The 19,747-nt window shown below is 39.6% G+C and overlaps 1 protein-coding gene across 1 annotated transcript in view; it reads right to left on the minus strand.

Moving 5' to 3' along the window:
* The window catches only part of LOC121370563 (glutamate receptor ionotropic, kainate 2-like), a 186,810-nt gene that overhangs the window by 13,326 nt on the left and 153,737 nt on the right, over positions 1-19,747 (minus strand). Inside the window, exons 10-11 of the mRNA XM_041495871.1 lie at positions 7,927-8,124; positions 3,420-3,980 (exon numbers count right to left, since the gene is read on the minus strand). Of these exons, the coding sequence (XP_041351805.1) occupies positions 3,420-3,980; positions 7,927-8,124 (759 nt within the window). The remainder of the gene's footprint in view (positions 1-3,419; positions 3,981-7,926; positions 8,125-19,747) is intronic.

A 19,747-nucleotide genomic window follows, 5' to 3' on the forward strand; every position in this document is an offset into this window, starting at 1 on the left:
AGGTCGTGACTTGAACACACGTCATGACTTGAACACACATCACGACTTATACACACGTCGTGATTTGAACACACGTCATGACTTGAACACTCGTCACGACTTGAACACAGGTCGTGATTTGAAAACACGCCATGACTTGAACACACGTCGTGACTTGAACACACGTCATGATTTGAACACATGTCGTGACACATTGTGGCAATAAATATTTTTTCATGTTCATAAATTAGGGGATAACCCTACTGTGTTTTCCGATTTGCGGACGTATACCGGTGGTTTTACTGTCGCAAATTTAGTTTTATTGGCGACGCGTTAGGGTTATGCCTATTCCAATTTCAACTGTTTTATTACTTTTCTGAAATAAACTATAGTAGACCTAAGATATAGTGTCATTACAGTGACGTCACCCAGAAATGAACACCGATTTACATACCAGCAAATTATTCCTACGCTCAACAAATAAGTACGCCGTTTTGTAATTTTGTAATAATTTATTTCAAATTTCTTATCAACGTGATGTACAGTGAATTGTATTATCGAATAACTTTTATTATTAAAGGGACGTTCCTGAGTTTGCTGCACTGTTTAAGATGATATCGACTAACAGAGACGTTTTAACGATTGTAATTACATATCAAATATATTTTTCTGCTTAAAATATTAGTGGTTGTATATTAAACGTGTTTCTGATCGTTCGAATATTTGTACTGGGTTAAATTTCATTTTATTTCCTAAAATATATTTTTTCGTACGTACGAAATTATTTGAAGACAAAATCCAGTTTGGGGCTTCTTACAAATATTAAGACGACCAGAAACACATTGAATATACAGACACTGATATTCTAAACAAGAAAATATATTTAATATGTAAGTTTAATCGTTGAATTATTTTACTAGTCGGAAACATCTTACAATGCAGCAAACTCAGGAATGTCCCTTTAACTGATACATTTTTTTTACGAAACTAGTGTCAGGATTCTTATATTGCACGAGCGAGAGCGAGGGTAATACATAAATCCTGACACAAGTTTCATAAAATTAGTACGATCCACACGCAAGTGTAATACTTTTTTTATTATCCACATTATCCTTCTTCCTTTTTTCGTAATGAGTAACAAAGACCATGATAAAATGTTTCAAAAATAACTAGAAGGAGATGTCGAAATGACGTCATTTTCGTACACAGTTACACAGAGCTAAGACTGGGGAAGCCACAGTAGGCCCAAAACATACCGGGTCTGGGTCTGGGTCTGGGTCTGAGTTTGGGTCTGGGTCTGGCGAGTGTGGCACAACCGCCATGTCTGGTGTATTTTGACGTCTGGGTATGTAACTGTAACGTGTTATCAATATATATTTGTGACGGTACATGCTCTTAATTTTGTTTTCGCCTGTGGCGATATTAATTGTTTAGAGGGCCGTGTGCAGTTTCTAATACACACCCAGCCCAGTTGCGGAGGCCATGTGGCCAGTAGTTACGTAATACCTCCGCGCGACCGGGGTATCTCTAGCGAATGGCGACAGCCAGTCTGACGATCAGAGAAAAATATGCCGGCATGGTGGCTGTGGAAAATCCACATGATACGTGAGGTACCGCCTTGTACCCCCAGGCGATATTCGCTGTCTCTGAGAGTTTTGAATAAATAGCTAGGATTTTAGATATATCGAGGAGAAACATATTGGAAGGCGTCCAGGGGGAACGTTAGTCCGTTAGGACTTGGTAAATATCATTTCTGCTCTGTTGTATAACCTTGATGTGATTGATGTGACTTTAAATGTTTTAATACTGTATTATACCAATATTATTTAGACGGTGCTGCCGGTCATCTGACGCAGTAATCTGTAGGCTCACTGTCCTAAATAAATATATAAAGCTTAGCCAGTCATCCTAGAGGACCTAGGTAAACTGTAGGTTATTGTCTTTATTGTGATAGGTACCAGTATTAATTCTGTGTTACAAGGTTACTGAATGAGTAGTAAGGGAAAATTAAAAATTAACCAGTTAGGAATAGAGTTGTAATTCCTTTATTAATTAAGTTCTCCTGGAAGCGTTTCTCAATTATCACACGTTACTGAACGAGTAGTAAGGGTTAATTAAAAATTAACCAGTTAGGAATAGAGTTCTCCTGGAAGCGTTTCTCAATTATCACACGTGTGGGTGTTGTGTCACGGTGAAGTGATTAGCATATTGTGTAAACGAGACACCTAGAGATTAACTAGCTAAGTGATCAGTTCTGGGTTGTTATTATTTGTTGTTGTTAATTAACTACTGCGGCAGTACATTTGTCAGCGTAGATTAATACAGATTCCAAAGTGTATTGTGTTTTTGTTGTGTTTTCTAGTGAACTAAACGTGCTATAATAATATATACTTTATATAAGATCTTATCTCTGATCATACCTAGACGAGCCACTCGGGTAAATACTGCTCGATACGGAGAGATCTAATAGATATACAGTTAGGAGAGATATTTGGATAATCGTGTTTCATCCAGTTACGGGTACTGTAGGATCCCCGTGACAATATTAATGTCGAGTTCATATCTTTAGATCAATTTACTTCTTTTAACATCAGCAATAAGTATAAGAAATCCACATTGATTAATATATACCTTTCCTGTTGATTATTAAGAACAAAATAATGAGTAAGGTTTGAACATTGTGCAGCTGTCAGTCTGGCAGTGTGGAAATATAGCGCATGTTCTATGACGTATGTTGCCTAATTTGTAGTTGACGTCAGCACAGACGCGGTGTGTTTGTCACATTCGATTCAATGCGTTTCATTTTGGACTGGGAGCACACTCACCAGACCCAGACCCGGTGTAACAGCCCAAAACATACCTCCCGCCAAACTATACCTAGGGTTAAAGTGGGCTAGCCTGTTTTACACCCCTAACCCTAACCCTTATTTTTTCATTACTAACCTGTATATGTAAATAAATAAATAATAATAAACGCTTTAAAAGAAAAGAAACTATTGCTTTCATAAAAGTAAAACTATCATAGATTAGTCATTTTAGAAGATATTTCAATATTCTCTAGCCCAAAATATATAGATTATGATGGAAGAAAAACCCTCTGGACATTGAAATACAGACTAGAGAAGTATATTCTGGGCTAGCCTATTTCATACCCCGAGGTATATTCTGGGTTAGTCCAGTTTATACCCCGGGTATAGTTTGGCGTGGGGTATATTTTGGGCTATTACACCGGTGTGTTTTGGGCCTTAAGTTATGACGTCGGTTTTCAACATGACGTCATTCGATGTGCACGTGGAATCATTATGACACATTGTGTGTGTGTGTGTGTGTGTGTGTGTGTGTGTGTGTGTGTGTCAAACTAGTTATATATATATCCCTGAATATCATGAGAACTATGTGGATAACAAACACTAATTCACAAAACGGTGAGATATACTTACCCTAAAAAATTGCATCGTTGATCCACTCTTCAACGTCCCGTAAGCTATCTCCGTTTGCTTGGCCACATCCTCGGCACTTTCAATGGGAGATACCATTCTCTCCACGGTGAGGAAAGCAGCCAGGTTGGCAGTGTACGACGATATAATAATCAACGTAAAGAACCACCATATACTCCCTACTATCCTTGTGGACACAGCCTTGGGGTTAACATCCGACCCCTGCTGCATCAGCGTTCCCACGGTAAACCAGAAACTGTTGGACAAGTTGAACGTGTTCTCCACGGTATCGGCTTCGGGGTTGCACGGGTGCGGGTTGTACCACTCGTAGGGGCTGAACCGGGCCAGGATGAATATCGTGAAACTGACGAGCAGGTACGCCGCTATCACGTACAGCCAGATCTCGATGGCTAAGGGGTTAAGGAATGAAAACAATCCCGGCTTCTCCCTCTTGGGCACTTTGAAGAGAATCGTTATTCCGAGATTAAGAAATGGTTTTGTAAAGTCTATCACTTGTTCTCGCACGTAATTGATAGTCAGTGGGGCCACTGCGAGATCTGCTTTCTAGAAGAAAAAAGAAAGAAAAAGAAAAAGAAATAAAGTTTATTTTATTTAACGACGCCACTAGAGCACATTGATTTTTTATCTTATCATCGGCTATTGGACGTCACACATATGGACATTCTGACACTGTTTTTAGAGGAAACCCGCTGTCGCCACATAGGCTACTCTTTTTACGACAGGCAGCAAGGGATCTTTTATTTGCGCTTCCCACAGGCAGGATAGCACAAACCATGGCCTTTGTTGAACCAGTTATGGATCACTGGTCGGTGCAAGTGGTTTACACCTACCCATTGAGCCTTGCGGAGCACTCACTCGGGGTTTGGAGTCGGTATCTCGATTAAAAATCCCATGCCTCGACTGGGATCCGAACCCAGTACCTACCAGCCTGTAGACCGATGGCCTAACCACGACACCACCGGTTCCGGTAGAGAAAAAGACATAAAGGAAACAACTGAAATACAGTAAAGTACACTTATAACGAACATGCTTAGAACGAACTACTTGCAAAGAATGAGCTGATTGTAAAGTCCCATTTTATGTCCCTATACATTAATAACCAACTTGTGAAAATGTGTACAATGAACTACTGCTATAACGAATTAACCATCATGGTTCTTTCCGGTTCGTTGTAAGAGTACTTTACTGTAGTTTCGAGTTTAAAGTCACTAAACGCGTTAAAGTGACGGACTCTAGTTTGTAAACACTTAAAGGTTAATTCAAACTTTGATTGATGACCTCAAGCGAAACTGAAAATTATATTTTTATTAGGTAAAGGAAAAAAGACCTGAACGAACGCGCACCAACATTTAATTTGAACTGTGTTAAAACTACACTGAATTCACTGAAAAATGAGAATTAGGTTTGAACGGAAGCAGGATCGAGCGAGTCAGTTACTAGCCAACATGAATCGGCGGTGAAGTGTGAATCTAGCTTAAGACGTATTTTTCAATGTTAGAACCGGTTTTCTTAATAATTAATATTGGACATTACTTATATTTTATTATTTAGATTATACATTTAAGAACACGCGAAGTGTTTATAGTGATCCTGGTGTTAGTAATGCCATGAAATAATAATTTTTAAAAATAATCTAAAAAACGCACGTACTTCTGAAAAGTAATGGTTATGGAGAAGAGCTTAAGTCTATTTCTAGAGGGTATTTCCCCGTTTCTCTCTTAAGTATATATCCCTCCTTTCGTCTATCTCTCTTTCTCTCTCTCTATGGCCGTCTGTCCGTCTGTCTGTCTCTCTTTCCATATGTGTGCGTATGATATACAGTTTTCTCAGGCCGTAATGATGTACAAATGTCCGTCTTGCTCTCTTACAGTCGGTGTACTCGGGTATGTAGTTCGCGAACGGTATCGCTGCTCTCTCTCTCTCTCTCTCTCTCTCTCTCTCTCTCTCTCTCTCTCTCTCTCTCTCTCTCTCTCTCTCTCTCTCATTCTTTCCCTCCCCCCCCCCTCTCTCTCTCTCTCTCTCTCTCTCTCTCTCTCTCTCTCTCTCTGGATTTTTAGACGTGTTTTTTTTTTCTTTAAGTTACATATTTGACTTATTAATATTTAGATGCTCTTGTTTTACTACTTTGTGATATTGCCTGTTTTGTAATAATAAATATATTTAGTTTTATCAGTTTGTGACTGCCTTGGGTTTATCAGCACATACCGTGCTTGACCACACACCGATTGTGAATATAGTTAATAAATATTATAGAAACAACTCAAAAACCATTCATCACATTGTTATAAAGCACGCATCAGCTAAACTCACATTAATACAAAAGCTTTTTCTTCTCGGCTAGACAGTGTTACCACGAAAACCTAAACACACCAACTAAATTGAATTGATTCACTGTTATTCGTTTAGTGGGATGAATATTAAGAAGATCAGTCATAGTTGCCAATTTAGTTCGCCACCTACACCTCCCTTAGTTATGAAATATATACAGCTGTGTGGATTCACAGCGGACCTAATGGTCTAAAAGTGCGCGACAGCCTTTGGGTAAGCGTTTCTAAAATCGCACGTTTTTCTTTCTTAATTTGATAAGCAAAATGTCAACCATTTTTCATTTAATTAAAACACTGGATATGAAAAGAAACTGTAATGTGATTGCAAGTGTCGTCACTGCAGCCAATAAGATTTCACAGACGCAAGATAACTGTTCCTTTTTTCACCTCTCGCACTCCCTCTGGGATTGACATTTTTAGACTTCGCCATCTCTTTCATAGATGACACTGCATGAGCGTTGAAAGATGCCAGCAACTGGGATGGAGGGATGGGCCAACTATGTACTAGTATGAAAGTCGTCTTTCGTCGGGGGTAAACGGGACGTAGCCCAGTGGTAAAGCGCTCGCTTGATGAGCGGTCGGTTTGGGATCGATCCTCGTCGGTGGGTCCATTGGGTTATTTTTCGCTCCAGCCAGTGCACCACGACTGGTACATCAAAGGCCGTGGTATGTGCTAGTCTGTCTATGGGATGGTGCAAATACAATATCCCTTGCTGATAATCGAAGAATGTAGCGGGTTTCCTCTCTAAGACTATATGTTCAAATTACCAAATGTTTGACATCCAATAGCCGATTATTAATAAATCAATGTGCTCCAGTGGTGTCGTTAAACAAAACAAACAAAACCTTAAAGTCTGGATTGAAGTCAGTCAATTCAAAATGGACTTGGTGCCCCTTACAGTTCGTTCGTATTCGAGCAACATGTTCTTGCACATGTTCCTGCGCGTGTGTTTCATTACCAATAGAACTCAAGCTTGTTCTATTGTTAGACAGGGGGCATTGCATTGCTTTGGACTGGATTTCATTATCATTTAGTTTGGACTCTAATTAATGCACGCAATTTGAGCCCAATTAATTAATTAATCAATTAATTAAATAATTAATTTGTTTTTAGTTTTATTTGTTTCATTTTACAAACTCAGTATGACACAAATGCATAAAAATATAATACATGATGTATATTTAAGATAAACACACGAACACAAGTTTTCACACAAACACGCGCTCACGCACGCACGACACCGTATCATCTCCCTAAACCGTCACATAGATATAAACAGTACAGTTTTATTTTGTATAGTACAACCTTATAAGCATAGGCTTATAAGCATTTTCATTCATTCACTTCAACTTATTTTCGTGCTTATATCCAATTAAGTTTCAAGAACGCTGGCCTGGGCATACACACCTCAGTTATCTGGGCTGTCTGTCCAGGACAGTGGGTTAGTTGTTAGTGGCTAGTGAGAGAGAAGAGGGTGTTGTGGTCTTACACCTACGCAATGAGTCGTTAAAACTCGCCATGGGTGGGAGCCGGTACCGGGCTGCGAACCTTGTACCTAACACGACACCACTGAGCCTCGGGTCACAGATGCAAGCTCCTTTTAAAGGCGCAGACTGTAGTTTCAACCCGTAAAAAATGGACACTCACTTTAGTTAATTTACAAACCTGTAACTCATTTGAATAATGTTACATTAGAGTGAAAGACGAGTTAAAACGGGAAATATCCTTAAAAAATAAGACGAACTCGAATCAATAAACCGCTACTTCTCAGACATACGTGCGTTTTTAAAAATATGAAAAGTGAAAATATTTTGGTATTAGAAACACCAGGATGACCAGAAACACTTCGGTTCTACGGAAATGGATCATCTAAAGAATAAAATATAAGTAATGTTTGTTTTCAGTGATCATAAATGGCTCTAATAGTGAAAAATATGCTGTAGTGTTTAAAAACTAGGGTATGTCCCTTTAATAACACGCGATAGGCCTACTCAGCGCAGGAATATATATATATATATATATAATTCTACAACGTCAACAATTTTTACGTTTAAGGTTCCAAGCTGGCAATCACTTGCCTGACAGGCGTGCTGGCTAATCGAATCAATGTCTTATTATTTGTGTTAATTCGACAACCCGACAAACACGTGGCTTGGCTTACCCGCTCTATGATTTGCCCCACCATCCCGTTCCACACTCCATCGTCGTTTGGGGCGCCATAATTTCCATCCGGGACGAGCCGGATTCTGTACCTGAAGCCTACGATCCGGGACAACTCCTTGAGCAAATCGACACAGAAGCCTTCGTACATCTGTCCATTCTCGTCGGGACTTTCACGTGGCATCATGTAAGGCTTTTCCTGAAAGGAAATATATCAGAAAAAAAGAGTAAATATAATGTGGCCACGAGCGGTCTGATAAATATTAAGAAGTTTAGAGCAATAACTTGCAAAATTGTTTGTTGGTATTCGACAGAACTATAATAGTTAGTAATATTTATATTAGACGAGGCAGTAGCAGTTTTAGTAGTAACAGTTGTCGTAGTAGTTGTAGGAGTGGTAGGAGTGGTAGTTGTAGAAGCCGTAGCCACAGCAGCACCAACAGCAGTAGTAGTAGTGGTAGTAGTAGTAGTAGTAGTAGTAGTAGTCGTAATAGTAGTAGCAGTAGTACAGTGGTATTAGCAGTAGCCAGTAGTAGTAGTAGTAGTAGTAGTCGTCGTAGTAGTAGTAGTAGTAGTAGTAGTAATAGTAGCAGTATTATTACTAATAGTAGTAGTAGTGGTAGTAGTAGTAGTAGTAGTGGTAGTAGTAGTAGTGATGGTAGTAGTGGTGGTAGTAGTAGTAGTGATAGAGACAGTAGTGGTAGTAGTAGTAACAGTTGTCGTAGTAGTTGTAGGAGTGGTAGGAGTGGTAGTTGTAGAAGCCGTAGCCACAGCAGCACCAACAGCAGTAGTAGTAGTGATGGTAGAAGTATACTACTCAAAAGAATTTAAGGGTCAAAAATTTATAACCAAATAAGTTTCAGAGTGTATTAGATTGATGATGTAAACTACACCAACATTTTTATTTATTGTTCCATATTTACAAAAAAACACAAATAAACGTCACTGTATACAAGAAAGTCACATGACATGCTGTCAAAGTTGAAGGTTGTCAAACATGGATTTTACACATTAGAACATTCGTTTAATAGTGTGTGAATCCACCCCTGGCGCGAATACACTCGACACATCGTTGCCTCATGCTGTTGATCAGACGTCTGAAGAACTCTTGGGGAATGGCCTGCCACTCTGCCATAAGAAGTTGACCCAGATCATGAAGGTTGGCCGGAGGGGCATGGTTATCCCGAACTCTCCTGCCTAATTCGTCCCAGGCGTGCTCTATTGGGGCCAAGTCAGGCGAATATGCTGGCCAATCCATCCTGGCGATACCTTGTTGTCCGAGAAAGTCCGTTACCACCCTGGCGCGGTGGGGTCTGGCATTGTCATCCTGCAGAACTGCCCCGCCGCCAATCTGCTGAAGGCCTGGGAGAACCAACGGCCGGATAATCTCATTCAGATAGCGGATTCCATTCAGATTGCCATCCACCACGTAGAGGGGGGTCCTGTGGTGGATAGAGATGCCGCCCCACACCATGACGCTGCCACCACCGAACCGGTGACGTTGTCTAACGTTAACGTCAGCGAAGCGCTCCCCAGGACGTCTGTAGACACGAACCCGACCGTCGTTGAACTGGAGACTAAACCTGGACTCATCAGTGAACATCACTCGACCCCACTGAACACGTTGCCACCGCAGATGAAGCGTGCACCAGTGACGTCTGGCCGTTCTGTGACGTGGTAGGAGTGGTGGTAGAACAGCCTGGCGACGGCAGCGTAGAGTATTGGCTCTCAGACGATTGCGTATGGTTTGATCAGACACTCAGTTCCAGTCGCAGTCCGCAGATTGTCACGTAATCGGCGTGCAGTGGTTGTGCGTTGACGTAGAGCCATATTGGTGATGTAGCGGTCCTCTCTATTTGTAGTGCTTCGGGGTCTTCCCGAACGTGGACGATTTCGAACAGAATTCGTTGCTTGGTACCGTTGCCACAGTCGGCCAACGACACTCTGACTGACACCAAGTCTCAGAGCAACATTTCTTTACGTATTGCCATCCTGAAGCCAAGCAATAGCCCTTCCTCGATCTTCGATAGTCAGTTGAAGTCGTACCATTGTCGAATTTGGAGTGTGCACCGTACACGAACGCAAGCTCCAATTATACGGAAATTCAGCATTGGGAACATGGAATACACGTGCAAAGCGTGCAAATGAAGCGCTTTGTGAAAAAGCAAGTTATGGGCACTTATCAGACCTTTCGCTTTCGCCCTAATTTATGTGCAAATGTAAGCATGTTTTCGCCATTAGAACTAGTCGACAGTGTCAATGACAGTGGATTTTAATTCATTTATGGGTTACTTAGACCCACTTTCGTCAAAATGGAACAATACCATGCGTGACATTATGGTCTAGCTAATATAATTGACATTCAGAAAATAATGTCGAAAATATCGTCTGACCCTTAAATTCTTTTGAGTAGTATAGTATTAGCCGTAATAGTAGTAGCAGTAGTAATAGTGGTATTAGCAGTAGCAGTAGTAGTAGTAGCAGTAGTAGTAGTAGTAGTAGTAGTAGTAGTAGTAGTAGTAGTAGTAGCAATAGTAGTAGTAGAGGTAGTAGTAGTAGTAGTAGTAGTAGTAGTAGTGGTGGTAGTAGTAGTAATAGTGTTAGAAGTAGTAGTAGTGTTAGTAGTAGTAGCGGTGGTGGTGGTAGTAGTAGTAGTGGTAGTAGTAGTAGTAGTAGTAGTAGTAGTAGTAGTAGTAGTAGTGGTGGTGGTGGTAGTAGTAGTAGTAGTGGTGGTGATAGTAGTAGTAGTAGTAGTAGCAGTAGTAGCGGCAGTAGTAGTAGTAGCGGTAGTAGCGGCAATAGCAGTGGTAGTAGCGGTAGCAGCGGCAATAGCAGTGGTAGTAGTGTGGTAGTAGTAGTGGTAGTAGCAGTAGTAGCAGTAGTAGTGGTAGTGGTAGTAGTAGTAGTAGTAGCGGTAGTAGTAGCAGTAGTAGTAGTGGTAGTAGTAGTAGTAGTAGTAGTAGTAGTAGTAGTAGTAGTAGTGGTGGTGGTGGTAGTAGTAGTAGTAGTAGTGGTGGTGATAGTACTACTAGTAGTAGTAGTAGTAGTAATAGTAGCTGCTAAATCTGCTACATATAAAACCAGTACTTCAAAATGCGCACTTTAATTGGGCATCCTTTCCATAGATTCTGCTTTCAAACGATTCAAGCACAAGAGTTGATAATAGGTCAAATCAATTAAATTAATTTTATGGGAATTAAAACGGCATTTTATAAAAATTAGTTGTGTCATGTATTTCTTTAATGAGAGGCATGGCGGCATTAAATAAAATATTTTATGTTTGGAACACTTCGAACTTTTAACCTGTGAATTATTATTTGGCACAGTACTACCATAAACACTTATATATGATATCCAAACATGGCCGCTGCTGTAACTAAGTAGTGTTTTCAGAGAGTCGATAAGTGGTCCTTAATTATTAAGGTTATTGTGTAGTAACCTATCAATACCATATATGTTAGTAATTTCAGAGGTGCCATGCAGATGCCCATGAACATTTTCAAGTGATAATATAATAATTAGTACAGACAATATGAAAGAAAGAAAACTATAGTTAATAATAGCCCTAAAATACAATATTACTTTAGAGTACACACACACACACACACACACACACACACACACATACACATTCGCTCTGTCTCTCTTTCTCTCTAACTCGCACTTTCTCTCACTGTCTACCTTTTCCCTTTGACATGAATCCTACGGGACATTCCATATTCCATAGCACCCCCTCCGCCTGTTACCGACTCCGGTCGGGCTGGTGGTGTTCTCTTGCACCTGTCAGTGCAGGCAGTTCCCTTCTCCCACCAACCCCAACCCTTTCCTGTCCTGGGCCCCGTTCCGCGAAGCGATCTTAGCCCTAAGACCAACTTAAGTGCATATGGTAGCTATGCGCTTAAAGTAATCTTAGGGCTAAGATCGCTTCGTGGAGAACGGGGCCCTGGACGGAGGAGCCTGTGCCCATGACTGGCGTGCGCTAAAACAGCTTGCTTTGAATGTTCACGTTTAGCCCTATGATCTGACCTGATCTGACCTGACCTCTCACCGTCTTTCTCTGTATTCTTCTCTCTCTCTCTCTCTCTCTCTCTCTCTCTCTCTCTCTCTCTCTCTCTCTCTCTGAGAGACAGATAAACAGAGACAGATAGAGACAGAGAGAAGATTAATGTAATTTCAAAAAGTCCATGGATACAACATAATGAACAGTATTCAAATACCATGCTTTCAGAAATGCACACGATCATGCTTTTAGCACGCAGTAATACCACATTCTACAATGGTATTGATGAAAACAAATGTTTATCAGATGTAGTTGTTTGAGTTGTTATGGCAATCTGTGTGAGCATCTCGTGTGCTACTGGGTTTTTTTTAATATCTTCTTCCTCGTGCACCGATATTTTTTGACGGTATCGGCAGACGTGAATGTACAATTAAGACATAGCTAACATCGTTTGCGCTATTAGCGCAAATCATTTACAGAAACGGAGATGAGTAACGCCTTGTTATAGTTCTGTGTACATGTATATCAGTATGTCCGCGTGTGTGTGTGTGAGTGTAGACACACATACAGGCTGATACATAGACAGATAGACAGATATATAGATAAATAGACAGATAGATAGATAGGTAGATAGACAGACTGATAGACAGATAGACAGATAGACAGATAGATAGATAAATAGGTAGATAGACAGACAGACAGACATATAGACAGACAGATATACAAATTGTAGGTGTCTATATATATGCCAAGGCATGTATGTGAAGAGACATTTATAATATAGATAGATAGATGGATGGATGGATGGATGGATGGATGGATGAATGGATGGATAGACAGACAGACACATAGACAGATAGATTAACAAATAGACAGAACAAAAGAAATGTTTTATTTAACGACGCACTCAACACATTTTAGTTACGGTTATATGGCGTCAGACATATGATTAAGGAGCACACAGATATTGAGAGAGGAAACGCGATGTCGCCACTTCATGGGCTACTCTTTCCGATTAGCAGCAAATGATCTTTTATATGCACCATCCCACAGATAGGATAGTATATACCACGGCCTTTGTTACACAAGTTGTGGATCACTGGCTGGAAGATAGATAGATAGATAGATAGATAGACAGATAGACAAATATGTAAATAGATAGATATAATTGAGAGAGAGAGAGAGAGAGAGAGAGAGAGAGAGAGAGAGAGAGAGAGAGAGAGAGAGAAAGAGAGAGAGAGAGAGAGATAAGAGAGAGAGAGAGAGAGAGAGAGAGAGAGATTGATTGATTTGTGTGTATGTGTGTGTATGTGTATGTATGTGTGTGTGTTTATGTGTGTGTTTGCGAGTATGTGTCTGTGTGTATGTGTGTGCGTATGTTTGTGAGTGCGCTTGCGCGCGCGCATGTGTGTAAGTACGTCGGTACGTACGTTTCGTGCATCAGTGAAATAATAATAAGAAAAGTTTTATTTAACGACACATTTAACACATTGTATGTACAAACCCGGTGCAATGTATCAAAGTCAAATGGATGATACTTCCTACAACGTGACAAAACAACACCTACAATCAAACTTTACAGTGATGACATGCCCTACTACAAACTCAGTATAACTCATCCGAGTTTAACGGTAATGGCAGTATTACCCGAGAATCAAGATATAGTAGAGTCAATATATGGTTTGACCCTCAAAAAATTGCTACAAAAGGTTTTTTTTGGTGGTTTTAGGTTTGTTGAGTTGTACATAATAACATACAAAAAATCTATTAAAATAAACCAATCAGAAAGTAGGAAAATTAGGTCAAATCCAATATGGCGGATATATAAAGTTTTTGGGCTTTTTATCTCAGACATGATGCACCAAAAGCCCATTACATGTATTATTCCTGACTAGGAAAGTGACTGTGAGGATTCTAAAAAAACATGTCTAAAATCTTGCAGCAACGTCATATGATATCATGACATCACGTTTCAATTTGGTTGCTAAAACATCTAATATTCAAAACTATTGTCCTTAAAGTTGACTGAATTTTATCTGAAAGATATTATTTGCAAAATATCAATTTCTAATGCCATTTTGAATAATGCATTGCTTCATTGCAAAAATAATGAACGTGATGTCATGATAACCTATGACATGTTATCCACATACTAGCATTCTTGTCCATCCATAAAATGACTCAAGTTGGCAGGACCCGCAAGCAGCTATGCATGGTAGTCCATAGCCCTTGCAGCTATAACGGTGTTCTACAGGCAGTTGAGCAGTTGCATGGACCACCTTCAGGAGATTGTCAGGGGCAACATTCTGCATTAAATGATTGTCTTCAGCTTTCTATCCCCAGTTTACAGGATCCATGTTACCTTCCTTTCCAATCCTTACCATGATCTGGTAGTAAACTGAGGCAGTGGAATTTGGTTGAAGATGTAGTTGGGGGAAGATGTTCAGGTGTAACAAACGATTCTGCTGCATCTACTTTTTATTGAAAATGTTATAGTGCAAGGTGGCAAGAGAATCTGTAGATTCATGAATGTGTGAAAATTGCTGAGCATCAAAACAATCTTTTTCAAGTTACTATTCTTTGATGCATTGCTGATAATTTCGGATGCCTTCCAATATAAAGGTTGGTCAAATGCTATTATTGGGGATACATAGTACTTCAAAGCTAGATTAAAAAGGTAATCCAGTGTGAATGGAATACACGTCTTGTCTTCACAGTATATGTCTATCATGGGCAAAAACACAACAGAAGACTGACCAGGGTGAACATGACCTTGATGGACAATATGCACCATGCTCTGCCAATTTGGTGTCAGCTTGTTGAAACTGAACGACAGTTCCCATAAAATATCTACTCGCCTATCATAATCACTGAGTTTGGGAAGTTCTTGAAATTTGGCATTGCAGCAGACAGAGTTTGCAAAACGGTCGTCTATTATCTTGATCTTTGTCTTTCCTGTTACGTTTAAATTAGACAGACGTTTTTCCTTGGTACAATACAATTTGTCTTCTTTCCTGGTGTTAGTATGGCAATCATACCCAACCCATGAAATAGCCTCTTTCCATCTATTGTGAGGATGTTGTGGTCAATCTGGTCTGCAGCGAATAACAATGTTTCTGTCTAACAGGTCATTATCCTTGCCTATAACATCTGGGGCAACAGAATTAGCGGCATTCTTTTCAAACCGTTGCACTTCAGTAGAGGAGGAGATAAACCCCATTTCAGAAAGAGTGTCTATAAGGAATCTAGATTGATATAAATGGTGCATCTGGGCAACAAGTCTCATCTGTAATGGCACCACAAACAGCACTTGGGTTAACAACTTCAATAATTGACTGACCAATGACTGCCACTTTTCTCTGAGTATCTTTTCCAACACATAGCAAATCCAGCATCGTATGAAGGGTGTCTAGAATTAATTGCAAAGCAGAATCCAGTTTCAGCATACAACTATCTGGATACTGCTCAGTAACAGAAGCAATATTGGTTTTTATGTCACTTTTGACTGGCAGTAGTTTCAAGTATATTGATGTTCCTCATCACCTTCCTTAGCACTTTGGAAGTAAGACCGAAGTATTTGTGAAGTTTTCTCTGTCATAGTCACTAAGTCATGAAGGCCTTCCCCTCCTGCTATGCTTTAGTTTGTCCTTAAGGTAGTAACGTATATATGGAAGAGAACAGTTACAGCATAAAAATGGTTTCATTTTACACCTCAGGTCAGAAATTGTTAATTGTTCCTCATCATTACCTTCTAAGTAGGAACATATCTTGAGAAAGGCTTGCATCTGGTCTTGCATTTATGATTAGACACATTTCTTTTTTGATCAGTATATTCATATTAAAACAAAATATTAATATATAACAGCAACGCATATATAGTAATAATATTGTCTGAAATGTGTCATTGCAACTAATATTTTATAGCTTGCACTTTTAAATGTTAAATAGTTAATTGGCGGCCATATTGAATTGTGACGCCACCTGGCCATTGGGAGGTCATTGCCAGGTTGGTCCTATATCAAGGTTTACTCCCAACTGCATGCAAAGTGGCATGTTTATCACATTTTGCACTTTTATACTATAAATGTTACTTAGCCAATTACTAAGTATATATGCATTTTCCATATACTGTCAATGTATACATGTAAGTTGGCAGCCATTTTGTTTCTCTGTGGCCATTCAAATGAAATTTAGAATGTTTTTATTATATTGGATCTCCTTAATACCCTAATACATCTTAAATTAGTAGTTTGTTTTATCACTAAATTCCCATGGGCTTACATAAGTGACTAAAGTAAACGGTTCCTATCGCATCCATGAACCGTAGTGGCCATTTAGAATTTTTGAATTATTAAGTCACTGACGTAATAGAAAGATTATGCACTTACGATATAGAATCATTACTTGAAAACTAAATGAGTTTTACTTATTTTGTTAAACATTTGGCTGGACTAAATAGTCATTTAATTAAATTTGATTTAATTTTACTGAGTGCGAAATCAGAAACGGCCATCTTGGATTTGACCCAGTTTTAACAGTTTTTTCTAGTCAGATTTTGATAGATTTTTGATATGTTATTCCCAATGTCCAAGAGTACCAGAAACAATTAAAAAACCTTTTGTAGCAATTTTTTTTTTGGGGGGGGTTAAGGTGTTTTTTCTCACATATTGACTCTACTAATATATAAAGGAACAGAACAACCATACACCTCTGACCCACTTTCCTGGACAGACAGCCCAGATAGCTGAGGTGTGTGCCCAGGACAGCGTGCTTGAACCTTAATTGGATATAAGCACGAAAATAAGTTGAAATGAATGAAAATGAATGAATACACCTCTGACAATCACATTCTGCTGTGGTGATAACAAACCGTAACAACCAAGCACTTAAGATCTTATAGTGATAGCAGGCTATACATTATACCAAAACAACCCAAATAATTCCAGTTCTAAAGGCATGGAGTACCCTACAACATGCCAAAACAACCTGTGGATAGAACAATCAAGAGAAAAAAGGCATGTCATGCTTACTTACAACGTACCAAAAACAACCTTGATATTCAGCGTCTAAAGGGGTGCGCGGCACACAATCTTAATAATTAAGGTTTAAATGCATGGTTCCCTCTGAAAATCAAAGTATAAAGGGATGGGGGCGGAAACAACCTTATTAATCAAGGTATAACTGGATTGGATGTCATACAGCCCTGAACAAAAAGTCACGGTATAAAGGGATGGGGCGCACATAACCTTAACAATCAAGGTATATGGATGCCACACCATGCAACCCCTACAACAAAGGCATGAAGGGATGGAGCGCAAACAGCCTTATCAACCACGGTATAAAGGTATGAGGAGCACACAATCTTAATAATTAAGCTATAAATGGATGACACTCCATGCAGCCCTAGTAACTGATGTCTAAAGCGGTGGCACGTCACAAAACTCTGACAATCAAGGTGTAAAGGGATGGCACGCCACAAAACCCTGAAACTCAACGTCTAAAGGGATGGCGCACCACAAAACCCTGACAATCAAGATGTAAAGGAATGGCACACGACAAAACCCTGAAAATCAAGGTCTAAATGGATGTTACGCCACAAAACCCTGACAATAAAGGTCAAAAGGGACGGCACACGACAAAACCCTGACAATAAAGGTCAAAACGGACGGCACACCACAAAATCCTGAAAATCAAGATCTAAAGGGATGGTACGCCACAAAACCCTGAAAATCAAGATCTAAAGGGATGGCACACCACAAAACCCTGACAATAAAGGTTAAAAGGGACGGCACACCACAAAAGCCTGACAATAAAGGTCGAAAGGGATGGTACACCACAAAAGCCTGACAATAAAGGTCGAAAGGGATGGTACGCCACAAAACCCTGACAATAAAAGTCGAAAGGGATAGCACACCACAAAACCCTGAAAATCAAGGTCTAAAGGGATGGTACGCCACAAAACCCTGACAATAAAGGTCGAAAGGGATGGCACACCACAAAACCCTGAAAAATCAAGGTGTAAAGGGACGGCATACCACGAAACCCTGAAAGTCAAGGTCTAAAGGGATGGCACGCCAAAAAATCCTGAAAATCAAGGTCTAAAGGGATGGCACGCCACAAAACCCTGACAATCAAGGTCTAAGGGATGGCACGCCACAAAACCCTGAAAATCAAAATGTAAAGGGATTGCACGCCACAAAACCCTGAAAATCAAGGTATAAAGGGATGGCACGCCATATAACATACCGACAGTGTCGTGATAATGAACTCACGATCCTCATTCTTCCCCTTCTGAAAGAAATGTTCAAACATCACAGGTCAAAGAGAAATGATGCACAAATTTCAGCGTAAGAAGGTAATGAACAGACATGATGATTGTGATGATGGTGATTATGATAATACTTGAGATGGTAATAATGTTGGTAAAGATGACGACGACGATCATGATGGTGATGATGATAATAATAATGCTGATTATGATGATGATGGTGATACCATAATTGAAATTGTTAGCGGCATATAATAACCATGATCATTTTGATGATGACGACGACGATGATGATGATGATGATGATGATGATAATAATAATAATAATAACAATAACAATAATAATAATAACAGCATTAATAATTAATAACAACAACAACAATAACTATTAACCATTTCTTTTAAACTAAAGCTCACAAATAAACAAATAAAATATAAAAGTATTAATTTATTCATCCAGACAAAATACTTTCGTTTTTGACAATAAACCTCGCCACCTTTATCACTAATGGCAGAACTGGCATTATTAACCGCTCTATCGAACTCTGACCCTGCCGGATGATATTTGAAATATAGTGACGCATGAAACTACAGCGCCATAGCGGCCATCCCAGCAGTATCAAGAGTTAATGCCCTTGAGTGACGCGTGTAATCGTTCAGATGATGTACGCCAAGCTGAGTCTGCTGTGGGTACTGGACGATCAGACACAATTGCCTTGTGTTTGACAACCAGTAGCCGGTGATTAAACAACGTCGTGGAACAAACGGTCCTTTTTCCCTTTATCCTGTCTAAACGGAACATATCTTTCGCGATTAGGTGACCATCGATTGATTTTTTAATTTTTTTTACATCCTTAATCCCTTAAGTCTACACTAACAACCTCAAAGAGCATTGGGAAGCCGGGCTGTTGACATAATGTTATCAAACCAAACCACTTCAGTCGAAACTTGCTAGGTTTGGCCAAATTTATGTTTCAGAACTAGGCCTGACTCTATTCCAATCAAGGACATATCAGACACGTTAAACCGACGATAGACATACACGCGAGCAAATGACTATTTCATTGGTTTTTGTTCGACACCCCAAACCGGCATATATATATTGGTTGAGACGCTTCCCAATTGATCATCATCATATCGGCGGTATAAATCAGGCAAGAAATCTCATTAGGCGGAGACAACTACAAATCTATCTATTTTCCGCCTTGGCTGGCAGCTCGCCATGCGAACGGATTCCGTAGATGGGCCGCCAAAATGATATTCGTTTGACAGTCGGTTTCCACTTTGTCTTACAAAATTTGTCAAACGTCAGTTACCCCAGTCACGAAACCAATAAACAATCTGTAGACCTGTATTTGCTTTCGTCATAATGACAAACGAATATAAAATTAGCTAATATTTGAACAAGTCAATCAGTTGAAAAATAGCCCGGCATAGCTGTATGGTTTTTTTTCTGACGAGTCCTACGTTTAAAGTAGTAATATTGATGGGCTGTTGGGTTGTTTTTCTTCAGTTGGATATGAAATTATTAACCAAAACATTAAAGTGACATGC

The sequence above is a fragment of the Gigantopelta aegis genome, chromosome 4, assembly GCF_016097555.1.
Source record: "Gigantopelta aegis isolate Gae_Host chromosome 4, Gae_host_genome, whole genome shotgun sequence".
NCBI classification, from domain to species: domain Eukaryota; kingdom Metazoa; phylum Mollusca; class Gastropoda; order Neomphalida; family Peltospiridae; genus Gigantopelta; species Gigantopelta aegis.